The sequence below is a fragment of the Artibeus jamaicensis genome, unplaced genomic scaffold (assembly GCF_021234435.1).
Source record: "Artibeus jamaicensis isolate MK-2021 breed Jamaican fruit bat unplaced genomic scaffold, CSHL_Jam_final contig_685, whole genome shotgun sequence".
NCBI lineage: Eukaryota > Metazoa > Chordata > Mammalia > Chiroptera > Phyllostomidae > Artibeus > Artibeus jamaicensis.
The window spans coordinates 17372801-17397376 of record NW_026521924.1 but is presented as its reverse complement, the minus strand read 5'-3'; the positions used below and the strand labels follow the sequence as shown (position 1 = coordinate 17397376).

The 24576-nt window shown below is 37.8% G+C and overlaps 1 protein-coding gene across 3 annotated transcripts in view; it reads right to left on the bottom strand.

Moving 5' to 3' along the window:
- The window catches only part of ITCH (itchy E3 ubiquitin protein ligase), a 119008-nt gene that overhangs the window by 23189 nt on the left and 71243 nt on the right, over positions 1–24576 (bottom strand). For all 3 annotated transcript variants that reach the window (XM_037164681.2, XM_053671029.1, XM_037164682.2), the window contains 6 exons: positions 23295–23390; positions 21981–22155; positions 17150–17219; positions 10023–10107; positions 5733–5861; positions 52–124 (listed from right to left, as the gene is read on the bottom strand). In XM_037164681.2, coding sequence (XP_037020576.2) covers positions 52–124; positions 5733–5861; positions 10023–10107; positions 17150–17219; positions 21981–22155; positions 23295–23390 — 628 coding nt within the window. The remainder of the gene's footprint in view (positions 1–51; positions 125–5732; positions 5862–10022; positions 10108–17149; positions 17220–21980; positions 22156–23294; positions 23391–24576) is intronic.

Genomic DNA, 24576 nt, shown 5'->3' with positions numbered 1-24576 from the left:
AGCAACATAAACAAAACAAAGGGAGTACAGAAATGCAGTCTCAATACTAACCTGACACCAGAACCGGAAATATTGAACCTTTGCCTTGAAGTCCCGTACGTAGGCTATCTGGGGCCCATTGTCTCTGAGGAAGAATGGCAATATGACATAAATGTTTGCAAAATAAAATACTGAGGAAAAGCAAAATACCATACCCCCTCAGTACTTAGCAGTCAAATACAAAAACACCCTGGCACAGCATATTCTTACCACCACCTTTTAAAGTTTTTATTTCCCAAGGCTATTTTTAAGTAAAAGACAGAAATAAATTTTTACTCTTTTATTTTTAAAGACTTTATTTATTTATTTTTAGACAGAGGGTAAGGGAGAAAGAGAGGGAAACATCAGTATGTAGTTGCCTCTCACACCTCTAGCGCACTTGCTACTGGGGATCTGATCTGGCGACTCTTTGGTTCACAGACCGGTACTCAATCCACTAAGCCATACCAGCCAGGGCAAATTTCCATCTTTTTAAGGCTACTGCTGTGGGTCCCTGGCCAGTGTGGTTCTGTTGGTTGGGTGTCTTCTCTCAAACCAAAAGGTTTTGGGTTCAAGTCCTGTTCAGGTCTGGGTTGTGGGTTTGGTCCTTAGTTGGGGCTCATGAAATAGGCAACCAATTGATGTTTCTCTCTCAAATCAATGTTTCTCTCCCTCTTCCTCCCTCCCTTAACCTGTCTCCACAGTCAATAAAAGAAAAAAAAAATTAAAGCCACTGTTGTGAGATTTTCTCAAATCTAACAGGACTAGGTAAAGTAGCTTCTGTCTGAGAATGTTGTCTATTTCCCAAATCCATTCTCTCCTTTGCCTTAAATCAGACTCTTGATATTTACCTAAGCAGTATTTATGCAAATAAAAGTATCTGATAAAATGTAATATTCTTTCATGATTAAAAACACACACACAACAAACTAGGTCTAGAAAGACACTGACTCAATATAATAAAGGCCATGTGTCAAAATCCTACAGCTCATATCACACTCAATAATGAAAGGATGAAAACTTTCCCTCTAAGATCGGGAACAGTGCAAAAATGCCTGTTTTCACCACTTGTGTTCAACATAGTATCGGAAGTTCTAGCCAGAGCACTTGGTCAATAAAAAAATAAAAAGGCATCCAAACTGAAAAATAAGAAAAAATTATTTGTTTGAAGATATGATCTTATATACAGAAAACCCTGAAACTTCTAGACCAAAAAACAAAAAAAGAAAATCCATTAGAATAAGTAATTCAGCTAAGTTGGATATAAAACAGTACACAAAAATTAGCTGCATTTTTATAAACAATCTAAAAAGAAAATTAAAAAAATAATTCCATTTACAAATAGTACCAAAAACAGCAAAACATTTAGGAATGAACTTAACCAAGAAGGAAAAAGACCTGCACATTGAAAACTACAAAACACCTTAGAAAGAAATTAAAGGCAAATAAATGTAAACGTAGCTTATGTTCACAGACCAGAAGACTAAGATGTCAATACTAACCAAAGCAAACTACAAATTCAGTGCAATCCCTATCAAAATCCCAATGACTTTCTTTGCAGAAAAGAGAAAAACCCTCCCTAAAACTCATATGGAATCTCAAAGTACCCTGTAGAGCTAAAACAATCTCAAAAAATAAAAACAAAGTTGGAGGACTCACATTTCCTAATTTTAAAATTTAATATTGAATATAAAGCTAACATAACCAAACCAGTGTGGCACCAGTGCTGGAATGAAGACAGATATCTAGACTAATAAAACAGAATGCCCAGAAATAAACTTTTGTGTATATGGTCCAATGAGCTTTGACAAGGGTGCCAAGACCATTCCATGGGGAGAGGAACAGTCTTTCCAACAAATGGGGCTTGGATAACTGGATATTCACATGCAAAAGAATGAAGATGGATCCTTACCTAACACCATTGCAAAAATTAATTAAAAATGAATCCAAGACCTAAATGTGCTAAAGAACTCTTAGGCAACATACAGAATTGAAGAAGATATTTGCACATGACATATTTAGTAAGGTATTAGTATCCAGAATATATAAAAAACTCTAAAACTGAACAAAAAATCCAAGCAACTGAATTCAAAATTGGGCAAAAGACTCCAACATTTCTTCAGATATACAAATGGATACTAAGCGCATGAAAAGATGTTCAACATCATGACTCATTAAAGAAATAAAAGTAAAAACCACAATAAGGTACTCCTTCATACCTATAGGATGGCATTATAAAAAAGAAACAAGCAAAAAACAACAACTGTTGGTGAGGAATGAAAAAAAACAAAACCCCATGGAGGACTTTCAGCCAAGATAAAGGCATAGGTGGAAACACTGTGCCTCCTTGTACAACCAAGTTTAAAGATACAAAGTTTTAATAACAAAAATGCAACCAAAACACAGAAAATTAAACTGTATGTAAGTCCAACAACAAAGAACCATTCATCCAGACTAGCAAGAGGGGCAGTGTCAGTGGCTGGTGGAGTGGGGTCGCACATGAAAAAGTGGCCAGACCGACCCAGGTGCATAGGTGGCGCTTGGCAGATCCCATGTGTGGGGTAGCAATAGGCAGACCCAGTGAGGGTGCGAGGCAGCTGGCTGACCAAGGTCACACATTCACACTCAGATAAACCAGGCAAAGGAATAGGCAGTGAGACAGACCCTACGACCCAGGGCCCCAGTACCAGGAATTAAAGCCTAAAAGCACCAACTGGAAAAATTTTGGGGGTTGAGATGCTGGGAGAAGCTCCCAGGCTCACAGCGAATTTGTTGGAGAGACCCACAGGGTCCTGGAGGGTTCACAGGCCCACATACCCAGGAGCCGGCACCAGGGGGGGCTAGTTTGCTTGCAGGAAGCAGCAGAGAGAACCAAAGTCTGAGAGAGAGCTGGAAAAAAAACGCCATTGCCCCTCTCTGGCCCCGCCCCCACATACAGCGTCACTACCCAGGGACTGGGTCACCCCGCCCTGGTGAACACCTAAGGCTCTGCCCCTTATACCTAACAGGTGCAAACAGACTAAAACATTATGGCTCAAGAAGAACAGCTCAAAGCCCCAGAACCAATACTTCTAAGTGACAAAGAGATAGCCAACCTATCAGATGCACAGTTCAAAACACTGGTGATCAGGATGCTCACAGAACTGGTTGATTTTAGTCACAAATTAGAGGAACATATGAAGGCTAAACTAATTGAAATGAAGGGAAATGCACAGGGAACCAATAGTGATGGGAAGGAAACTGGAACTCAAATCAAGGGAGTGGACCAGAAGGAAGAAAAAAACTACCAAACAGCAAAGAATGAAGAAACAAGAATTCAAAAAATGAGGAGAGGCTTAGGAACCTCCGGGACATCTTTAAACGTTCCAACATCCGCATTATAGGGGTACCAGAAGGAAAAGAGGAAGAGCAACAAGTGGAACACTTATTTGAACAAATAATAATGGAGAATTTCCCCAATATGGCAAAGGAAATAGACTTCCAGGAAATCTAGGAAGCTCAAAAAGTCCCAAAGAAGATAGATCCAAGAAGGAACACACCAAGGCACATCATAATTACATTAGCCAAGATTAAAATGAAGGAGAGAATCCTAGAAGCAGCAAGAGATAAGGGGACAGTCACCTACAAAGGAGTCCCCATCAGACTGTCAGCTGACTTCTCAAAAGAGACCTTACAGGCAAGAAGGGGCTGGAAAGAAGTATTCCAAGTCATGAAATCCAAAGACCTTATAACCAAGATTACTCTATCCAGCAAAGCTTTCATTTAGAATGGAAGGGCAGATAAAGAACTTCTCAGATAAGGTCAAATTCAAGGAGTTCATCATCACCAAGCCCTTATTATATGAAATGTTAAAGGGACTTACCTAAGAAAAAGAAGATAAAAAAGATGAACAGTGAAAGGACAGCAAACTCACAGTTATTAAGAACCATGCCTAAAACAAAAGCAAACTAAGAGGAGAGCTAGATCACGAGCAGAACCACAGAAATGGAGGTCACATGGAGGGTTAGCAACAGGGGAGTGGGAGGAAGAGAAGGGGGGAGAAGGTAATACAGAATCTAAAGAACCTGTGACACAAGGACATGAACTAAAGGGGGGGGGAATGGTGGGGGAAGGGGTGTGCAGGGTAGAGGGGAATGAAGCAGGGGAAATGAGAAAACTGTAATGGCATAATCAATAAAATATATTTAAATAAAGAAAAAGAAACAAAATAAATCCTGAGGCAAAAAACAAAAAACAAAAACAAAAAAACAACCGCAGAACCCATCTGTATTGCTCGTGGGAATATAAAATGGAGCACCTGCTGTGGAAAACAGTATGGCAGCAACTCAAAAAACCTACAAAACTACCATTTAATCCAGCAATTCCACTTCTGAGTATATACAGAAAAGAATTTAGAGCAAGGATTTGAATGCTTATTTGTACTTTCATGTTCACTGGAGTGTTATTCACAACAGCGAAAAGGTGGAAACAACCCAAACATCCATGAATAAATGTATAAAAAAATATGGCATATACATACGCTGGAACAATATTAAGCCTTAAAAAATGAAATTCTCATACAAGCTACAACACAGATAAATTTTGGAAACATTATGTTAAGTGAAATAAGCACCAAAGAAGAAATATTGTATGATTCTACTTACACTGAGTAGTCAACCTCATAAAGACAGAAAGTAGAACAGTGATTATCAGGGACTAGGGAGGAGGATTGGGTAATTGTTACATAATGGGTACATGTCAGTATGGGATGACATGGTTGCAAAATAATGTGAATGTACTTGTTGCCATTAAACTGTACACCTAAAATAGTGAATTTTGTTATGTATGTTTCACCATAACTTTATTTAAAAAATTTTTTAAAACATTTTATGTATTTATTTTTAGAATGAGGGGAAGGGAGGGAGAAAAAAAGGGAGAGAAACATCAATATGCTGAGAGAAACACTGATCAGTTGCCTCCCACATGCCTCCAACTGAGGACCTGGCCCACAATCCAGGCATGTGTTTTGAGCAGGAATCAAAAGAGTGACCTTTCACCCTGGCTGGTGTAGCTCAGTGGATTGAGCACGGGCCTACGCGAACCAAGGGATCATGGTTCGATTCCCAGTCAGGGCACATGCCTGGGTTACAGGCCAGTTCCTAGCACAGGACCCACCAGAGGCAACCGTACATTGACATTTCTCTCCCTCTCTCCTTCCCTTCCCCTCTCAAGATAAATAAATAAAATCTTAAAGAAAAAGAAACTGAGTTTTCCATTAAAAAAAAAAAAAAGAGTGACTTTTCAGTTTGTGGGACAACATCTAACCCACTAAACCACTCCAGTCAAGGCTACCGTAATTGAAAAAACCCTAAACAAAACATAAGTTGCTTTTCAAAAATGAAAAACAAAAGCAAAGTTAAGGAAGCTTTTAAGTTCAAAGGTAGTAGAAATGAAAGAAAAAAAGCACCAGAAATCAGGGATTAATTGGTGAGCAGTACTGTAGTGATAATTTCTAAAAAGTCTCATTGAGTGCTGGGTTCACAGATGGTAACAAATATGAAAAGTCTATAGAAGAAAATATTCAAGAGGGTAATGGCAATACAAAATATTTAGCAAACAGAAATCTATGAGCAAGCCAACACAAAAAGAGCTGCACTTCTCAGTAACTCAGATATTTTTACATCAAAATCTTCGAATTGGTTTTTGTTTTAATCTGCAATGTTTAAAAAACTTACAGGGCAGATTTGCCAGTGCGGGGATCTATATAGGTGGTTGTTCTTCTATTGTGGTCCACAAAATATGGAATTCCATCCACTGTGAATCTCATTTCCCAACCTTCGGGTAAGGGCTTTTCATTTAATTGACTAAAGAACATAGGAAAAAATATAAACAAACAAAAAAGTTAGAGTTGCTTGTCTGCCAAATACAGAAACAAAAAGCAAACATAAATGTAGTGGAAATCTTCTAGAAAACTATTTAGTCCAGTATATTTGGTTGTTTACAAGACCTCTTTACCTATGTCCTTTTTATCCTATAAGCATGTTAATTAACCTGTCAACAGGTCCATTAACCACCACTCAGTCTTCTCCCACCTACATGACTTGTATCCCCCATCTACCTAATAGCCCACCTAAACATCGCATGGCAACCAAATCCTGCCCATTCTGCCTCAGAAACTTTCATTTTCATTACTATTGTCAATCCCCAGCACCATCCTTACTCTGGCTTTATTTATCTCAAACTTTCACAATAGCCACCTAACTGGTTTTTCCTGCCTCTAGTCTTACTCTGGTCCTGTGCTTATTTATTTCATATTGCTGACAGAGTACTAAAATAGAGGTCTGATTAAATTACTTCTTTCCTTAAGGTGAGAGCACTGTTCACTACAACCAATGATATAATCTAAGTCTAAATTACTACACCTCACTCACTCTGAATCTATACTCTGCCCTCAAATCCCTCCCCTGAACTCCATGATTTCATAGTGTTTAACAGTAACATCACCATTTCCCTAAGCATAATATCATCTGCCACATCTCCAAGTGAAGCCTTTCCTCTCGTCCAGAATCTCTATTATTCCTCTTATGACAACTCAAATGTTCTTTACCAAGTATTCCTATCTACTTCCTTAATACCTACCTTTAAGACCTTGCTTCATCTCTCTAAACTTTGGTTTCTTTGTCCATAAAATAGAGATAATGTCTATGTAGTAAGACTATATGAGTAATCAATTAGATGACACAAGTAAAAAGCTTACCATGTAGTTTTATGACCAAAAGGGGTATGGACAAAAAAGCGGCCACATACTACACCTGAGAAGCTCAGGGGAGGCCTGCATGGAGGCCTCATAAACTCAGAGACAGAACATAACACATAGGATGGTCTGAAATTAAAACTTTCTAACTAAAAGTGGTTTACAGTGGAGGACAGTATTTTTCCCTATCAAAGGTCACCCTTCATCTTAACTGAGCCTATCTGTTGTCTTTTTGCATACAGAATAAAGTACACTATTAAGAAGGCTTTGGAATAACAAAGTAATTTCTGGCCCCCACCACCACCCCTTAAAGAACAACCACAGCACCAGGGCAGAAGAACACAAATCCCCTTATTGTAATTATTATCATCATTGTGTTAATTGTTGGTTTTTAACTATCTCGTACCCACCTATTTAAAAGAAGTATGTGTAACCCCTCAACTGTTATTATTCCTCTTACTATATATTGACCCTTCTTTTCAGGTTTCTCAAAGCACTTCCTTCATACTGCTATCACAGCATTTATCAAGTATTTCAGCTTGTGTTGTCTGGCAACAACTTCCCTTCCTGAAAATATTATTATATATGAATTTAAAAACAGGAACTACATTCTAAGGCAACAGTGACTTAACTTGATTTTCATTTGTTATATATTAAAATAACTTAGGCATTAGCATACATAGTCAAAACTGCATGTTCACTGAACCTGAGAAGTTTATTTTTACATTTCAAAATATTACACTAGAATATTAGAATGAGTAGGGAACTACTGAATACCTCTGATGGGTTTGGTGAGAGACAGAGCAATAGAAATGTTCAAGTTCACATGAGAAAGGGAGGAGTTGAAGGCACTTAAGCTCACTGTTTCAGAGAGCTACAGTTGTGACATGAACGTCACTTTCTTCAAGTGCACTTTAGAAGAACCAAGGTCTGAGAACTGTTGCACAGAACGGTTATTTTATTATGTCAAGAGGCTACGAACATTTAGTTATATTCACAGAACTAATACAGATGTCAGATAAAACAGACTACCAAACTTTTTACAAGATAACACTTCTCATTTGTTGTAACTGTATTTGCAAGACAGACTTAGTAACAAGTTGTTGCCTTTAAAAGCAAAAAGAATCAAATAGACCTGGGTTATTTTTATTATATGTTAAAATATGATTCTGACTTTAGCTCTAAAACTTTAAAGGTCCAAGGGGAAACAAAAAAATTCAGCAAATTACAGTAAGGTGACATGGTCTACTCTATCCTTAAGAGATAGAATTTTTTCCCCTACTCCTCGCCAGAGGATGTTTACTGATTTTAGAACGGGGGGGGGGGGAGGAGAAAGAGAGAAAAAAGAAAGGGAGAGAAACATCAATTGGTTGTCTCCCGTACACGCCCTAACTGGGGTTCAAACAAGCAACCTAGGTATGTGCCCTGACTGGGGATCAAATGTGCAACCTTTTGGTGCACAGGACAAAGCTCCAACCAAGCCACCCATTAGTACCCAGAAATGGATTTCAAATTTAAAGCATGCCTTTAGAATAGCAGTTCTTAAAACTCTGAGCCCTGAATGTGTTAAGTGAAGAATTAATCATACCTAAAGAAAGGTCTGGTCTTTGCTCTCAGCTACCAGGAAGTATTCTCTAGGCCTCTGGAATGTGTTTTATGATGGAGACTTTGGGATATTCCGTCTTGGTTCCAACAACTGAAAACCAAAGGTTTTAGACCAAACTCTAGGCAATGGCTGGAGACTAAATGTTAGCTATACATGCAGTACAAGATGAAGCCTTAATAAAAACTCTAGATACCAGACTCAAGTGAGACTCCATGGTTAGTAATACTCCACATATACTGCTCCACATCAATTCTGGATGTTTGGGACCATCTCAGATGCTGGCCTTTGCATCTCTTCCTTTTGTTGGTTCTAATTTGCAGCCTTTCCCTATAATAAATGTGGCTGAGGTCAAGAGGCTTCGGTTGAATTCTAGTCTCTCTAGTGAAAGTGGTTATGGGAACGACTGAAATTTGTAAAATTTGTAGCCAGTTGGTCTGAAATGAGAGTAGTCCTGAGGACCTCCCAGCTTACGGTTAATGCCTGAAGTTAGGGCAACCACATAGTGACTGTGCTCTCTGACTATATACCTTGCCGAATTCCTCACAGAATGGAATCCTTCCAGCAGCCTGATAAATGCATAGGATTATAGATCATTATGGGCCAAACTGTTATGGGCCCTGCAAATCCGTATGTTGAATTCCTAATCCTCAGCACCTCAGAATGTGATTGTATTAGGAAACAGGGTAGTTGCAGATGTAACTAGTTAAGATGAAAATGGTAGGCCACTAATATTATGACTGGTGTCCTTATAAAAAGGGAAAGTTTGAACACACACACACACACACACACACACACACACACAGAGAAAGAGTGCCATTTCAAGATTGGAATTAAACTGCCACAAGCCAAAAAAAACACCAGAAGGCAGGAGAGAGGCCTGAAACAGGTTCTTTCCTACTGCCTTCAGAAGAAGCACAGGTCTCCCAACACCCTGATCTTGTAGCCTCAACTATGAGACAAATTTCTGTTGTTTAAGCCACAGGTACTTTAAGGCAGACCCAGGAAACTGATACACAAACCATTACATAATGTTACAAAGAAAAGCAATGATATATACATAGTTATCAAAACATTAAAAAGACAAACTTATACTAACAATGTGTCTATTAATATAGTAACTACCAAGTTCCTATAATGATGTGTGTAAGCAGTATTTGATATATCTGGAACAACTACAGAAAGATATAAAAGACCTGTGATTTCTACTGATGGTGAAGTCCTAGGCATTGCTAATTTTACTATGGTTGTAGCCTACAATCACAATGGAAGAAAACACTCAATTTCAGGTAAAGTTTAATAAAAATGAATGTTTGATTTTTTTTCCTCCCTAAGTCATATACTCCCTGAAGTTTATCCAGTGGATCCCAGGTTGCAAAACCCTGCTTTAGAAATTACTTATCTTGTCTTATTACTAATAACTAGGTATTTTTAAATATGTAAGTATATTGGCATATATCATTGAGATTTTTTTCCCTTAGGAAACCCACATTCATTATATAAAATAGTATAATATAATTTTTTCCTTTTTATAAGGTATGTATGTGGGTGGCTAATGTTTAAGGCCTTTAGAGAAAGAACATGTAACTGATCTTTTTAATAAATGAATCAGAAATAGGATACAATTTTTAAGAAGTTATCTATAAACTAGTAACTGAAAGCTCTTACCCTTGACTTCTGGGGTCTTCCCATTGGGTAATACGAGTGTTGTGGTTGACAAAATATACTCTACCATTGGTGTCCGTTCTCTTCTCTTATATTGAAAAAAGAAAAAAGGAAGAAAAGCATTAGAGTTAGCATAGTCTTCTTTCTCAAACTAAAATAATAAGACAAGCTGAATCTGTCCACTTCTTATTGTATTATTGGTTTTGTAGTTTTTAAATCACAATTCTCAAAGCTTTAATTTTTTCTTTCACTATTAAATTCACATACTTGCTAAGATATAAAAATATGATTACATCCTAGAAACTAAATAGATTTAATTCACAATATCCTGGCCATAAAACCTTTCTGCTCAATCCAACCAACAGCAGAACTACTAATTAACTGCTTTAACTTTGGAGTAGGTGGTTTTAACTGCTTTAACTTGGAGTAGGTGGTTTTAGTTTATTTTGACAATAAAGGAACTCACACAGGTTAAGTGATCTGCCCAAAATCTCATAATTAAGTGGCAGTGACAGGATGGAAACTCTGGCCTTCATTCAGGAATTTTTTTCATACCAAACCATTTTCCTTCTTAAAATTTAATGGGGATGATATATCTTAATCTTTTGTTATATGCTTGGCATTATTCAACTGGGGGGAAGACACTGTTTCAAAATATGTCCTGTGCCTTAATATGTCCAGCTCCCAAATCCTAAATACCTATAGTAACTTTCTGCACAAGGGATGGGCATCTGAAGCTGCTGCTTATCCTCCCCACTCCTTTACTTTAGGATTCTCCTTGTTTTCTTGTTCACTTTCTAAAAAAAATTTCCCTGCTTGCCTGTGCTTTCTCATCAAGATCCAGAAGACATGTGAATGTAATTTCCTCCTTTAATAAGCAAATAGTTTTGAAAAAATTTTTAAATATTCACCTGAGGACATATTTATTGATTTCAATAGGGGAAGGAGGGGGGAAGGGAGAGGGGGAAGAGAGAGAGAAAGAAAAAGAGACAGGGGACTCTGCCAAGATGGAGGTACAGGTGGAGACGCCGTGCTTTCTCACACGACCAAGTTTAGAGACAACAAAATATTAGCAACAGAAAACACAGCCAGAACACAGAAAATTGAACTTTTCGGAAGTCTGATAACAACAAATTCTTCAGCCTGACCAGTAAGGGGGCAAAGCCAGCAGGTGGCAGAGCGGGGTTGCACAGGAAAATTCGGTCAGACAGACTCAGGCTCTCGGATCCCAGGTGTGGGGTTGCAATGGGCGGACCCAGTGAGTGACCCAGTGAGCCACCGGCGGACCCAGCCAGGGCACAGGGTGGCAGGCTGACTGTGGTCGCGCATTCCTGCGCAGATAGACCTGCGAGGGAGTGGGCAGTGAGACAGGACCGAGCAGTCCCCAGAGATGGGAGGCAGCAAAGGGGGCCGCCATTTCCCGGCTCTGACCCTGCCCCCACACACGGCGTAACAACCCAGCTACCTGAGTAGCCCTGCCCTGGTGAACAACTAAGGCTCCACTCCTCATACTTAATGGGGAAGAACAGACCAAAAATGGCTCAAGAACAACTCAGAGCCCCAGAGCCGATAAATCTAAGTGAAGAAATAGCAAAACTTTCAGATGCACAGTTCAAAACACTGGTGATCAGGATGCTCACAGAACTGGTTGATTTTAGTCACAAATTAGAGGAACATATAAAGGCTAAACTAATAGAAATGGCAATGCACAGGAAACCAATAGTAATGGAAAAGAAACTGGGACTCAAATCAATGGAGTGGACCAGAATGAGGAAAAAAATGACCAAACCGAAAAGGATGAAGAAACAAGAATTCAAAAAAATGAGAAGCTTTGAAACCTCCAGGACATCTTTAAACATTACAACATCCAAATTATAGGGGTACCAGAAGGGAAAGAAGAACAGCCACCAGTGGAAAACTTATTTGAACAAATAATAAAGGAGAATTTCCCCAATCTGGCAAAGGAAATAGACTTCCAGGAAATCCAGGAAGCTCAGAGAGGCCCAAAGAAGTTGGACCCAAGAAGGAACACACCAAGGCACATCATAATTACATTAACCAAGATTAAAATGAAGGAGAAAACCCTAGAAGCAGCAAGAGATAAGGGGACAGTCACCTACAAAAGAGTTCCCATCAGACTGTCAGTGGATTTCTCAAAAGAGACCTTACAGGCAAGAAGGGGCTGGAAAGAGGTATTCCAAGTCATGAAATCCAAAGACCTACAACCAAGATTGCTCTATCCAGCAAAACTTTCATTTAGAATGGAAGGACAGATAAAGTGCTTCTCAGATAAGATCAAATTCAAGGAGTTCATCATCACCAAGTCCTTATTATATGAAATGTTAAAGGGACTTGCCTAAGAAAAAGAAGTTAAAAAAACATGAACAGTGAAAGGACAGCAAACTCACAGTTATTAACAACCACACCTAAAACAAAAGCAAACTAAAAGGACAGCTAGATCAGGAGCAGAACCATAGAAATGAAGATCTCATGGAGGGTTAGCAACAGGGGAGTGGGAGGAGGAGAAGGGGGGGAGAAGGTACAGAAAATAAGTAGGATAGATGGTAGGTAGAAAATAGATAGGGGGAGGGCAAGAATAGTATGGGAAATATGGAATCTAAAGAACTTGAGACACATGGTTATAAACTAAAGGGGGGAATGGTAGGGGTGGAGGGTGCAGGGTGGAGGGGAATGAAGGGGGGGAATAGAACAACTGTAATGGCATAATCAATAAAATAAAAATTAAAAAAAAGAAAAAGAGACATCAACATGAGAAAGAAACATCTATTGGTTGCCTCCCATATGTTCCCTTGATTGGGGATCACAACCTACATATATACCCTGATTGGGGACTGAACGCACAACCAACTGAGAAACCCACCCAAGGCATAGTTTCGAAATTTTAATATCCTGTTGTTCTGATCTATTGACTTCTCTGCTCCATTGCCATTAATTCTTCAAAAGATATGTCTATTCCTACATGTGAATTTTAAAAATTTTGATAAGATGTTTTAAACTAACTAAAGTATTACAGAGTATAGAATGAATTCCAAATTTTTAACAAATATTTAGTAAAAATTAACAATTTTCAAATAAAACTTTACACTTAATTCCATGCTGATAAGGCCAATTTTTATTTCCTGTGGTTTGAAAAGTTTTATGTGTTTCAAATAACATTTATTTAGATTCTCTGATCTTTAAGCAAGATATTGAAGGATGAGTCTCACCAAATTAGTATTTGTTAATGCTTAACTATTTCTCCAGCACTGATTCCATGATTTCAAGTAGCAGTGATGATATGGAGAGGTTAAGGAATATATTTGTATCATGAGTATTATGAACCCACTCCCGACACACTGGCTAATTTCTCTATTAGCTGAGACTGAAATGGAAGCAGAACTCCAGGTGTACATGATATACAGGAAAATGGGACACTGCATCCTGTGACACACTGAATATTTTAACACTGGCTTCACTGACCATAGCATCTTGAGTGTGAAAACATATAACTAACTTAAGATCCATTCTAACACAAAAAGAAGCACCCCACAGTACTACAGCTGGCTACATGATAACGAAGTAAGTTCATGTTCTTGGCAGTCACTATAATTTAAATTTTTCAAATATACTTGAGGATCTATAAATTTCTTGATTCCAAAGAATTTCTATCATCTAAAACTAATACCCTAACTGCATAGCTAAGCATATATTCATCTTTTATCTGCCATCTAAGTTCAGATTTCAGGGCCAGAGATTTTCTCTTCAAAAGCTAACATGAAGCAAGATAAAGTTAAGAAAAAACTTATTGTCTGTTACGTTCTAAGTATATACTGCTAATATCAGCATTTCTTGAAAGAAGCTATAAAAAACAAAATTTCAAAGGTAGGTGCACTTGCAAACTGAAGGCTTATCTACTCAATGAGAGGAAAAACTACAGCTGTGCAACTGACTTTTGACTTTGTGGAAAAATCACACGATAAACAATAAATGACTAAATATTAAACCCTGAATGCAAATCAGAGCGCTTCCTGACTCAATGAATAAAACAGTAAAAAGCAGAAGCTTCTTGTTGGTCCATGTATTCTTTCATAGCAACTCTGAAAATGAGAAAACATCTTTATACCTGAGGGGTAAAACCAGCTATATACATACAAAGACATATTAGACTATAAATTTGAATAAAAAATATTCTGTTATCCAGCCTCTATAGTTTGTGTGTGTTAACAAATTCTCCACTTCAAGGCAGTAATGTCTAGTTCTAGCATATAAAATTCTGAAAGGGTGAGGAAATTGGATTTAAATATATTTGGTATCACAAAAATAAAGTTGTCAATTCCATAACATAAACACAGAATATAAACTGTGATTTTATTTCCTGGGACAATCCTGAGGGTATGTCAGGTGGGTCTCATCTGTCACAATACCTGTGTTGTAGCTGGTTCCACAAATCAGAGAATCATAAGCAGTGCTTAGTCTGAGTAATAAAATGATCATGAACTCATTTAGGAAGGAGGGCACACTTCGACTTGAGGAGTGTGACTCCTAAAAATAAGCAGACTATATATAAAATAAGCAAGGTAAACACTTTTACAACCTGGATAAGCTGGGACCGGGGTCTTTAGAGGAGGTATTTTAAGGAGATGTTGGTTAACATGAAAATGAGAAAGATCTTGATGATGAGAATAATGGTAAATACAGAAGGCAAGGACCAGCTTGCAGGAAAAGCTTTCTGAATAAAAGCAACAATGCCTGTAATTCATGCTTCTATGAGTAAGAGGCAATTTTTCTTACAGCTGCTCTGGGGGAGTAAAATGGTCTATGTTTCTGACAAAAGCCAATCGGATCATGGTTTCTCTGTAATAAAATTAAAAGAATAAATATATAACCTTCACATAAATCCTTTCAATGCATCAATTTCTCCTCTGTAACGTGACACAAACAAACCCAAGAAAAAGCTGAGAAATGCATCCGTGTCAGGGAATACAATCTGACAGGTCTGGTTCAATATATCACATAAGGACAACATCCCCTCTTCTAAAGGAACTTGATGTTAACCATACACTGTCCAATCTGAGGCTCCAACAGAGCCAAAACACTCTACCAAACTGCCAGGCTTTGCTGAAGACAAAAATTTATAACTTTCATACAGCCTCCTTTTGCTTCAAACTAGTAACAGTAAGTTATAAGTATAACCTATTATATTTTTTGACTCACAGGAGTATATAACCTCTTAAGAGCAATGGAATTTCTCAAAGGTAGACTTATACAGCCAGTATCATTTATTGCCCAGATTCATAGGATCTCGACATATCAATTTTTTCCCTCCATGCCTCAGTAAAGTAATGCTAAAGCAATCTACCTCAGGGACCAGTGCTTCCCAACATAGCTATCTGGAAATACCATTTTCTGAACTGACTCCAATGTTATGAAATGTGTGCAGCTGTTTCCATAACAGGCCTTACTTTCCTGTTTTCCACTTTCTACATTCTCTTTGGCTCCCAAGAAAAATTGTTTCTATAATGCCAGGCAGTATCTTCTGAAAACTTGCTACAGTACTATAATATATAAAACAGAATCTCGTGTATACATTAAAGTTTTAATAATTAAGGTATCAAATATACTTGATAACAGAACATGTTCATGTGCTCCATGATATACGACACAAAATGAGAAAATGAGAGGGAGGAAGAGGGGGAGGAAAGAAAAAGCAGGGGGGAGAGCGCACGTACTTGCCTCCCATATGCACCCTGAACTGGGATTGAACACGTAACCTAGGTATGTGACCTGACTAGGATCAAACACGTCTTTTTTTTTTTTTTTTTTTTTTTTAATATTTTATTTATTTTCAGAGAGAGAGGAAGGGAAGGAGAAAGAGAAGGAGAGAAACATCAATGTATGGTTGCCTCTCATGTGTCCCCTACTGGGAACTGGCCTGCAACCCAGGCATGTGCCCTGACTGGGAATCAAACCGCGCTCGCATGGTTCGCAGGCCCGCGCTCAATCCACTGAGCTACGCCAGCCAGGGCTAGGATCAAACACTTCTGATGCACCAGATGACACTCCAACCAAGTTAGCCACCTGGCTAAGGCATCAATTTTCACCAACGTTAAAAAATGGGTTCATTTATGTCAGTGTATAGTTTCATACACTTTTATCTCATGTACAAATTTGTGTAATCACCACCATGGTCAAGGTATAGAACCCTTGCACCACCACATAAGAACCACTTATCTTCTGTATGTATATACTAATCTACTGGCTGTCTCCTGGTACCTATTAATCTGTTTTCTATCTCTATAGCTTTATCATTTTGAGAATATTATATAAATTAAACCATAGGCAGTACATAATCTTTTTTAAATCCTCACTTGATGATACATTTAGTGATCTGAGAGAGAGAGAGAAACATCAATGTGAGAAAGAGAAACATCAACTCGTTGCCTCCCATATGCACCCTGACCAGGGATTGAGCCCGTCGTAACCTTTTGGTATATGGGACAATGCTCCAACCAACTGAGCCACCTGGCCAGGGCACAATATATATAAGCTTTTGAGACTGACTTTTTTCACTAAGCATAATGTCCTTCAGGTCCATCAGATTGTTGTATGTATCAATAATCCATTTCTTTTTATTGTTGAGCAAAATATTTTTAAACTTTAGAAGAATAAAATAATTCTGAACCCCAATAAAAAGTTCATTATAATAAAAGGTCAACTTAGAACTTTAATGCCTATTTAGCACTCTGAATTAAACCAACATACCCAAAACTATTCCCAGAGATTCATTCTAGCAAGAGCAAGACATTATCCATAAATACCTGATTTTAAAATGACCAAATTCACCCTGGCTGGTATGGTTCAGTTAGCTGGAGCCTCATCTTCTAAACCAAAAGGTTGTGGGTTCGATTCCTAGTCAGGGCACATACTCAGGATATGGGTTCAATCCCTGGTTTGGGGACACATGAGAGGGCAACTAATCGATGTTTCTCTTTCTCTCTCTCTCCCTCCCTCCCCCTTCCTCTCTTTCTAAAGGCAATTTTTTAAAAAAGTCCTCAGGTGAGGATAAAAATAAATATTAATAAAATAAAATAAAAATGACCAAATTCAATGAAAAAATTCACACAACTTACCCCATCCAGGTGGCAGGGGCCCAAGGGGATCAAATTCTTTATTTTGTGATGTAGCAAACAAATCTTGAGTCTAAAGAGAACAACAACAAAAAGGTGAAATACTGAACTTAAACAGACAACTAAATTCTGATATGCCTTCCCTGGCCATATGCAACATAACACTCTCATAGAGTTCACACCTTAGAGAAGTGTTACACCATCATGGATAAATGTCAAAGCACTCTGGTGGGAAAAAAACATAATTGCAAACGGTATTTAATGTCTGAAATTCAAATATTACAAATATATAATCCTCATCCCCAAATGACTGTTTTTATCTTTATTATACGAATCATTAAGTGACAGAAATAGAGGGGTGGGTAAAAGTAGGCTTAAAGTTGTGAGTACACAAATCACAGAGTTTATTCTCATATTATTATTTATTATTATATTATTTTCCATATGAAAAACAGTAAACCTATTTTGCCCATCCCTGTGTATAACCCTCCAAAAGTTATTTATAAGTTAACTGTCACTGGAGAAGTGATAAAAATCTTGTATTTCTAACTCGAAAAGAGAGGATCACATACAGAACAAGTATATACAAAGAACTGTGGGAAGAGAATTGGGGTAGCAGAAAGAACTGGCTGTCAGGTGAGTAAAAGGAAAGAATTCCAGATGAAAGGAGCTGACAAGCTTAGAACTATATAGAAGATTCCTTAAATTTCTGTTTGCAATTATCACACTGGTGGAGAGAAAGGTTTGGCTAGATAAAAGCAAGAGTCAACCACTGGAAAAAGAGATGCAAATATAACACTGACTGTGTAAAGTTAATCTGTTTGGTTTAAATGTATAATAAAGCAGGGATAATTTGTGATATCTTTTTAAGATTTGGTTAAGCCCTTTCTCCTTTAATGATAAGGCAAATAAATAATAGACTCTGTTTTGAAAAAATTATTATGGAACAAAAAAACCACACAAGTAAAATAGGACAATGCAGCCTTTATACCCAGCACCAAGACTCAACACATTTCCTTATCTTTATTTTCCTATTCTTTGCTGAAGAGAATCTATTATCATTTCACCCCAATGTATTTTAGTATGCTTTTCTAAAAGATATGAACATTCTAAATGAAGTCAGCAATCCTGGTTGTAGGTCTTTGGATTTCATGACTTGGAATACCTCTTTCCAGCCCCTTCTTGCCTATAAGGTCTCTTTTGAGAAATCTGCTGACAGTTTGATGGGAACTCCTTTGTAGGTGACTGTCCCCTTATCTCTTGCTGCTTCTAGGATTCTCTCCTTCATTTTAATCTTGGCTAATGTAATTATGATGTGCCTTGGTGTGTTTCTTCTTGGGTCCAACTTCTTTGGGACTCTCTGAGCTTTGTTCTATTCCCCCCTTCATTACCCTCCCTTTAGTTTATGACCATGTGTCTCAAGTTCTTTAGATTCCATATTTCCCATACCATTCTTGCCCCCCCATCTATTTTCTATCTACCATCTATCCTACTTATTTTCTGTACCTTCTCCCCCCCTTCTCCTCCCCCCACTCCCCTGTTGCTAACCCTCCTTGAGATCTTCATTTCTATGTTTCCACTCCTGATCTAGCTGTCCTTTTAGTTTGCTTTTGTTTTAGGTGTGGTTCTTAATAACTGTGAGTTTGCTGTCCTTTCACTGTTCATGTTTTTTTAACTTCTTTTTCTTAGGTAAGTCCCTTTAATATTTCATATAATAAGGGCTTGGTGATGATGAACTCCTTGAATTTGATCTTATCTGAGAAGCACTTTATCTGTCCTTCCATAATCAATAAAAAAATAAATAAAAAAAAGAAAAGATATGAACATACTCTTACATAAACACAATACCATTACCATAACTAACAAAAATCGATGTTGGTTTATCATCTAATATCCAATTCTTAATTAAATGCCTCTAACTGCTTACTTGTTCACATCAGAATTCAAAGTCCTCACTTTACATCTGATGGAGTCCCTTAAGTCTCAATCTATATTAGTTCCCCTCACTCTCACTGACTTATTGTAGAAACAGAGTTAACTGATTAAAAGTTTTATAGCATATGAGAGACACCCTCATTTCTGATTTAACTGTTCTTGGGAGATAGGCCTATCAAAAACTGGCTTTGCTCCTCCTGACAGACAATTATGGGAAGGAGTAAGAGTGGGAGGCCAGGAAGGAACACAATATAAAATTTGATCCCTGATCACAGAACAGGTCTGAAAAGTTTGGCATGTGACAAACTATTTTGATAATTTTCTAACCCAAGCTTTTCCCTCTGGGTCTCCCTGGACAGATAAGCTGGGGAGCCATGGGCTAGGAAGAGCTGTCACACAGTGTTACAGCAAAAACCATATACATTCTGAGGTTAAAAGTGCTGGTATATAATAGCCTATTTGCCCTGTAGCCAGAGTCAGAACAAAGGCCATTTCGTATGCCCAATAAATAGACTTTCTCTGCAACACCCCAACACCCCATAACATTTTAAGTAGCTGGCATTAAGAATGTTCAATTCATTCAATTCAGTTAATATCTCTGGCTAAGTTAAGGGTAACTAAAGTAAGTTCCTTATGATTTAAAACCATTCTATAGCAAGAGCAAAAGGCAATAATTTCAGAAAATTGGTCAGATTATTTTGGATAGGGGGAAAAATCCATGGACAATAAGGTAAAAGCTGCAATTCAAGAAAAGTTCCAAAGACTTTGAACTTTTCAAGAAAAGTTCTGACTATCAAACTGGTCAGGTTACAATGAAGCAGTATGCTGTAGGTGCTCCAAAAACATACTCATCTTCCAACAACAGAATGTTTTAAAAGATTATGCACTGTAAAAGTGAGATAAATGGCACATTTAAAACTGTAGGGATGAAGGTGAGAAAAGATGAAAACTAATACTTCTGTGCATGTAGTATGTGCTAGACATATGAGAAACTTTATTTTACAGAATCCTCAAGAAAACACTCTGAGGTAATTAAATATAATTTATAAAGTAATGAGTCTTGATGAGTAACTGTTTAAAAAGATTTTATTTATTTATCTTTAAAGGGAAAGGGAAGGAGAGAGGGAGAGAAATATCAATGTTCGGTTGCCTCTAGTGCATCCCCTGCTGGGAACTGGCCTGCAACCCAGGCATGTGTTCTGACTGAGAATCAAACCATGATCCTTTGGTCCGCAGGCCCGTGCTCAATCCACTGAACTCCACCAGTCAGGGCTTGATGAGTAACTTTTAAGTAACTTACTCAAAATCATAGAGAAAGTAACTGTGGAACCAGGATTCAAACCCAGATCTGCCTGACTCCAAAGCCCATGCTCTTTCCACTGGACACCCATGTGGAAACTAGCTTTAAAGAAGGCAGGCAAGTTAGGCATTCAACTAAAAGAAATCTGTCCAGGCAAACCAAAGGTGATTATAATTTAGAAAGAAAAAATGTAGAAACAGCGTAGGGAAAAAAGGTAAGGTAGACATGAGACAAAAATTAATCTCACCTCTAAAACCACAGGGAAGGGGAAAACAGTGATAGACAGCTATCTACAAAAGGTGACAGGAAAAACTTATATGAAAAAAGTTATCTCAGTCATAACCAGGGAAGGCTGATAAAGGTGAATGTGTCAGTAAGTGACATCTATTACAGGGATGAGGTAAGAAATACACAGGAACACGGGGAAAAGAAAATAAGGTAAAGTCTAGTGAACACAGGAATTTACTCTGATGGAGTCTAACAGGAATTGTAGGGATGGTGGTGGAGGGGAAGAGAGAGCAATGGAAAGGGTAAGTTTCTCTTGAACTCTTGGAGAGCTGAGTTTCTTCTGTTTCAGTTCCATATACTACTCAAAACAAATCCCTCATTTGGCACAAAGAATCAAATTTCTCCAAGGACTATTTTTCCCTTTCCCAAAGAAAAGATCTGTGATACTTTATTACTAGAAACACTGTAAAATTCCTAGCACCAAAGATTGTATAACAAACCATTAATACCTTTTGGTGCATATTACTATTGTTGCAGTATTACTCTAAAGAAAAATATGTAAAATTTAGAGATTTATCTATTTATTTATTTAGACAGAGGGGAAGGAAGAAAGAGGGAGAAAAACATCATCAGTGTGTGGCTGCCTCTTGCATGCCTCATACTGGGGACCTATCCAGCAATCCAAGTATGTGCCCCGACTGGGAATCAAACCAGTGACCCTTTGGTTTGCAGGCCGGCGCTCAACACTGAGCCACACCAGCCAGGGGTAAAATATATAAAATTTAAACTGTTTCTAAAAAGAAAATGTTTTTATACCAAGGATAATTTGCTTTTGATGCCAGAATAGTATGCTTAGCATAATCTTCTAAGAAGTTAAATTTCTGTAGTCTCCCAGAGCACCAAATAATTGATGAGGTATACTTCATCTTTATACATTACAAAATGATTTGATTCTATCATTAATTCCATACAACCACTCAAGAGTCAGGTGTTCTTAGTCTCAAGCCTTCACATGTTCTGCTAAGTTTGGCAGCACTAAATTTAGAACTGTTCTAATTCTTTTCAAACTGCTTGTGTTTGCTTTTACTATTCTTTTGCCCATGGATTTTAAATTATCTTATTACCTTTTTTTACTTTTGACATGAACAAAAGAATTAGCAAGTTGAACTTCAGGAAATTTCAAAGAGGAAAGAAACACATACAGAGGATACTTGAGATAAGGTCTAAAAATACTATCTATCAACAGCAACAAATGGGTTGCCATCCCACTAATACCTTCCTTCTAATTAGTACTTCACATTTTATACGCAGGAAAAGGTTAAAAACTAAATACTCTTATTAAGTTTATAATGCAACAACCAGGTTGCTCACCCCATAAATGAATCTCTGATTAAATTGCTGTATTGCTCCTTGGCGTTGACTACGGTGGAGCTGCCACTGTTCATAGTTCCGGACGGATTCCAATGTTGGCCTCTGCCACGTGGTTGTTCTTGTGAAATGGTCAACATAATAAATACGTCCCATGTTGTCAACCCTGCGTTCCCAGCTAAATCAGAACAAAAACAACCTAATTCAACAAACACTTGTGAAATAGGTAAGAATTAAACAGAACTTCATCTTGGCCCTGGTGCACGTTTGGTAACATTGTACCTTGGAAACTGCTTTTAATTTACCTGAAACCTTTTATTTTATATATTCTTAAATAGTCTATAAGTGAACTTAAGCACAATGTCTAGTAAGTCTCAAATAGTCATTAAGGAAAAAGTTCTCAGTTTCTTCCCAAAAAGCACTTTCCATAAAAATATAATGATCTAATTTATCATTTCAAATGGGAGCATATTAAGTAAACATTGATAGAGTAACTTTGTCATTTCTATATGGTTGATTGATTAGGGTTCTTTCCAATATTCTGATGATCATAAATAGTAAAATAACAAATAATATATCAAAATTTTTTTTTCTTCCTCTGCATTATTTAAATTTCCTGGAGAAAATTACTAAGAGTATGTGCATTATCATAGTTATATATACTTTCTGCAAGAACTGTAACTACCACCAGCAATGTTGGAGGTGAAGTTCATCCACAATTTCATAATGAATATTATCTGATAATTTAACAAGTAAAACAGTGCCTTTTAGGTGTGTATTTAAGATTACTAGCACAATTGAATACTTCCATGTTTGCTACTGACCTCCCTCGAATACTTTCCTTCCAATTATATAATGTAACATTTTCAGTGCTTAACATCTTATATTAATATAATGTAGTCTTTATTCCAACTATTTTGCAATGACTTCATTATTACATAACAAAGTTTTTTCAATACAACAGGGACTTTATCTTCACATACATAAGGGTTACAATTCTTATTCAGTCATATAATTACTCTTGGAGAAACTATTCCTAAAACCCTGTGATTTGAGGTGGTTAAAATTCATAAAGGAAAATTTGGAAATAGCAAGACCTATAGAATCTTTAGTCAGAAAAGCGTAAAATTTTAAATCATTCATTATGCTCAATCAATTCTGATTCTCTTCTTTCTACTTTGCAGCTACCATAAAACAATGTGGATAGAGGAAAGACTGACAGGAAGAGTAAAAGTAAGAAAGTAGTGAAGATTTTATAAAGACACAATCTATAGCTCTGAATAAATACTTTTTCTCTTCTTTAATTCAGATACTTACTTAGGAGGTAGAGGTTCTGGTCTATCCCACGTTGTTCTTTTTTCAATATGATCCACATAGTAAACTCGCCCATGCTGGTCCACTCTCTGCTCCCAACTTAAACACAAAATTTAGAAGGTTGGTATGGTAACTGTATTAGTAGCCTAGCTCTTTAATCCTGTCTTTGACCTTTTCTCTTATATGATCATGTTATAGAACTGAAGCAAATAAGCATGTCAGTATATAAAGAAGATACAAAAAGAATTTAGAGACAAAATCAAGAAATGTTATCCTGAGGGTAACACACAGTGGATGAGTATACTTCTGCAAAAACGTAAGTTCTAATAGGGGTATCCAAATTTTTGGTGTCTCTAGGTCACACTGGAAGAAAAAGAGTTGTCTTGGGCCACACATTAAATACACAAACACTGATGAAAAATGATTGAGCAAAAAAAGAAGTTTTAGACTTCCGCCAAGATGGAGGCATAGGTGGAGACGTTGTGCTTTCTCACACAACCAAGTTTAGAGATAACTAAATATTAGCAACAGAATACACAGCCAGAACACAGAAAATTGAATTTTTCGGAAGTCTGTTAACAACAAATTCTTCAGCCTGACCGGTAAGTGGCGAAACCAGCAGCTGGCGGAGCGGGGTAGCACAGGAAAACTTGGTGAGACGGACTCAGGCGCTCAGAATCCAGGCGCAGGGTTGGACCTAGTGAGAGACCCAGCGACCCTGGGGAAACAGCGAGGGAGCAGGGCTGCGGGTTGACTCTGGTCGCGCATTCCTGCACGGATAGACAAGCAAGGGAGTGGGAGATTTGACCGGGACCCTCTGGGTCCCCGCAGCAAGCGGCAGCGGAGGGTGCCGCCATTTTCCCGCTCTGACCCCACCTCCACATACAGCGTCATAACCCAGCGACCTGAGTGGCCCGGCCCAGCAGCGCAAAACAGCAGAGGGTGCCGACATTTCCCTGCTCTGACCACGCCCCCACATACAGCGTCACAACCCAGCAACCTGGGAGTCCAAGGCTCCACTCCTCATACTTAATGGGTGTAAACAGACCAAAAATGGCTCAAGAAGATCTCAAAGCCCCAGAGCCTATAATCTAAGCAATGAAGAAATAGCAAAACTCTCAGACGCACAGTTTAAAACACTGGTGATCAGGATGCTCACAGAACTGGTTGATTTTAGTCACAAATTAGAGGAACATATAAAGGCTAAACTAATAGAAATTAATGGCAATGCACAGGAAACCAATAGTAATGGAAAAGAAACTGGGACTCAAATCAATGGAGTGGA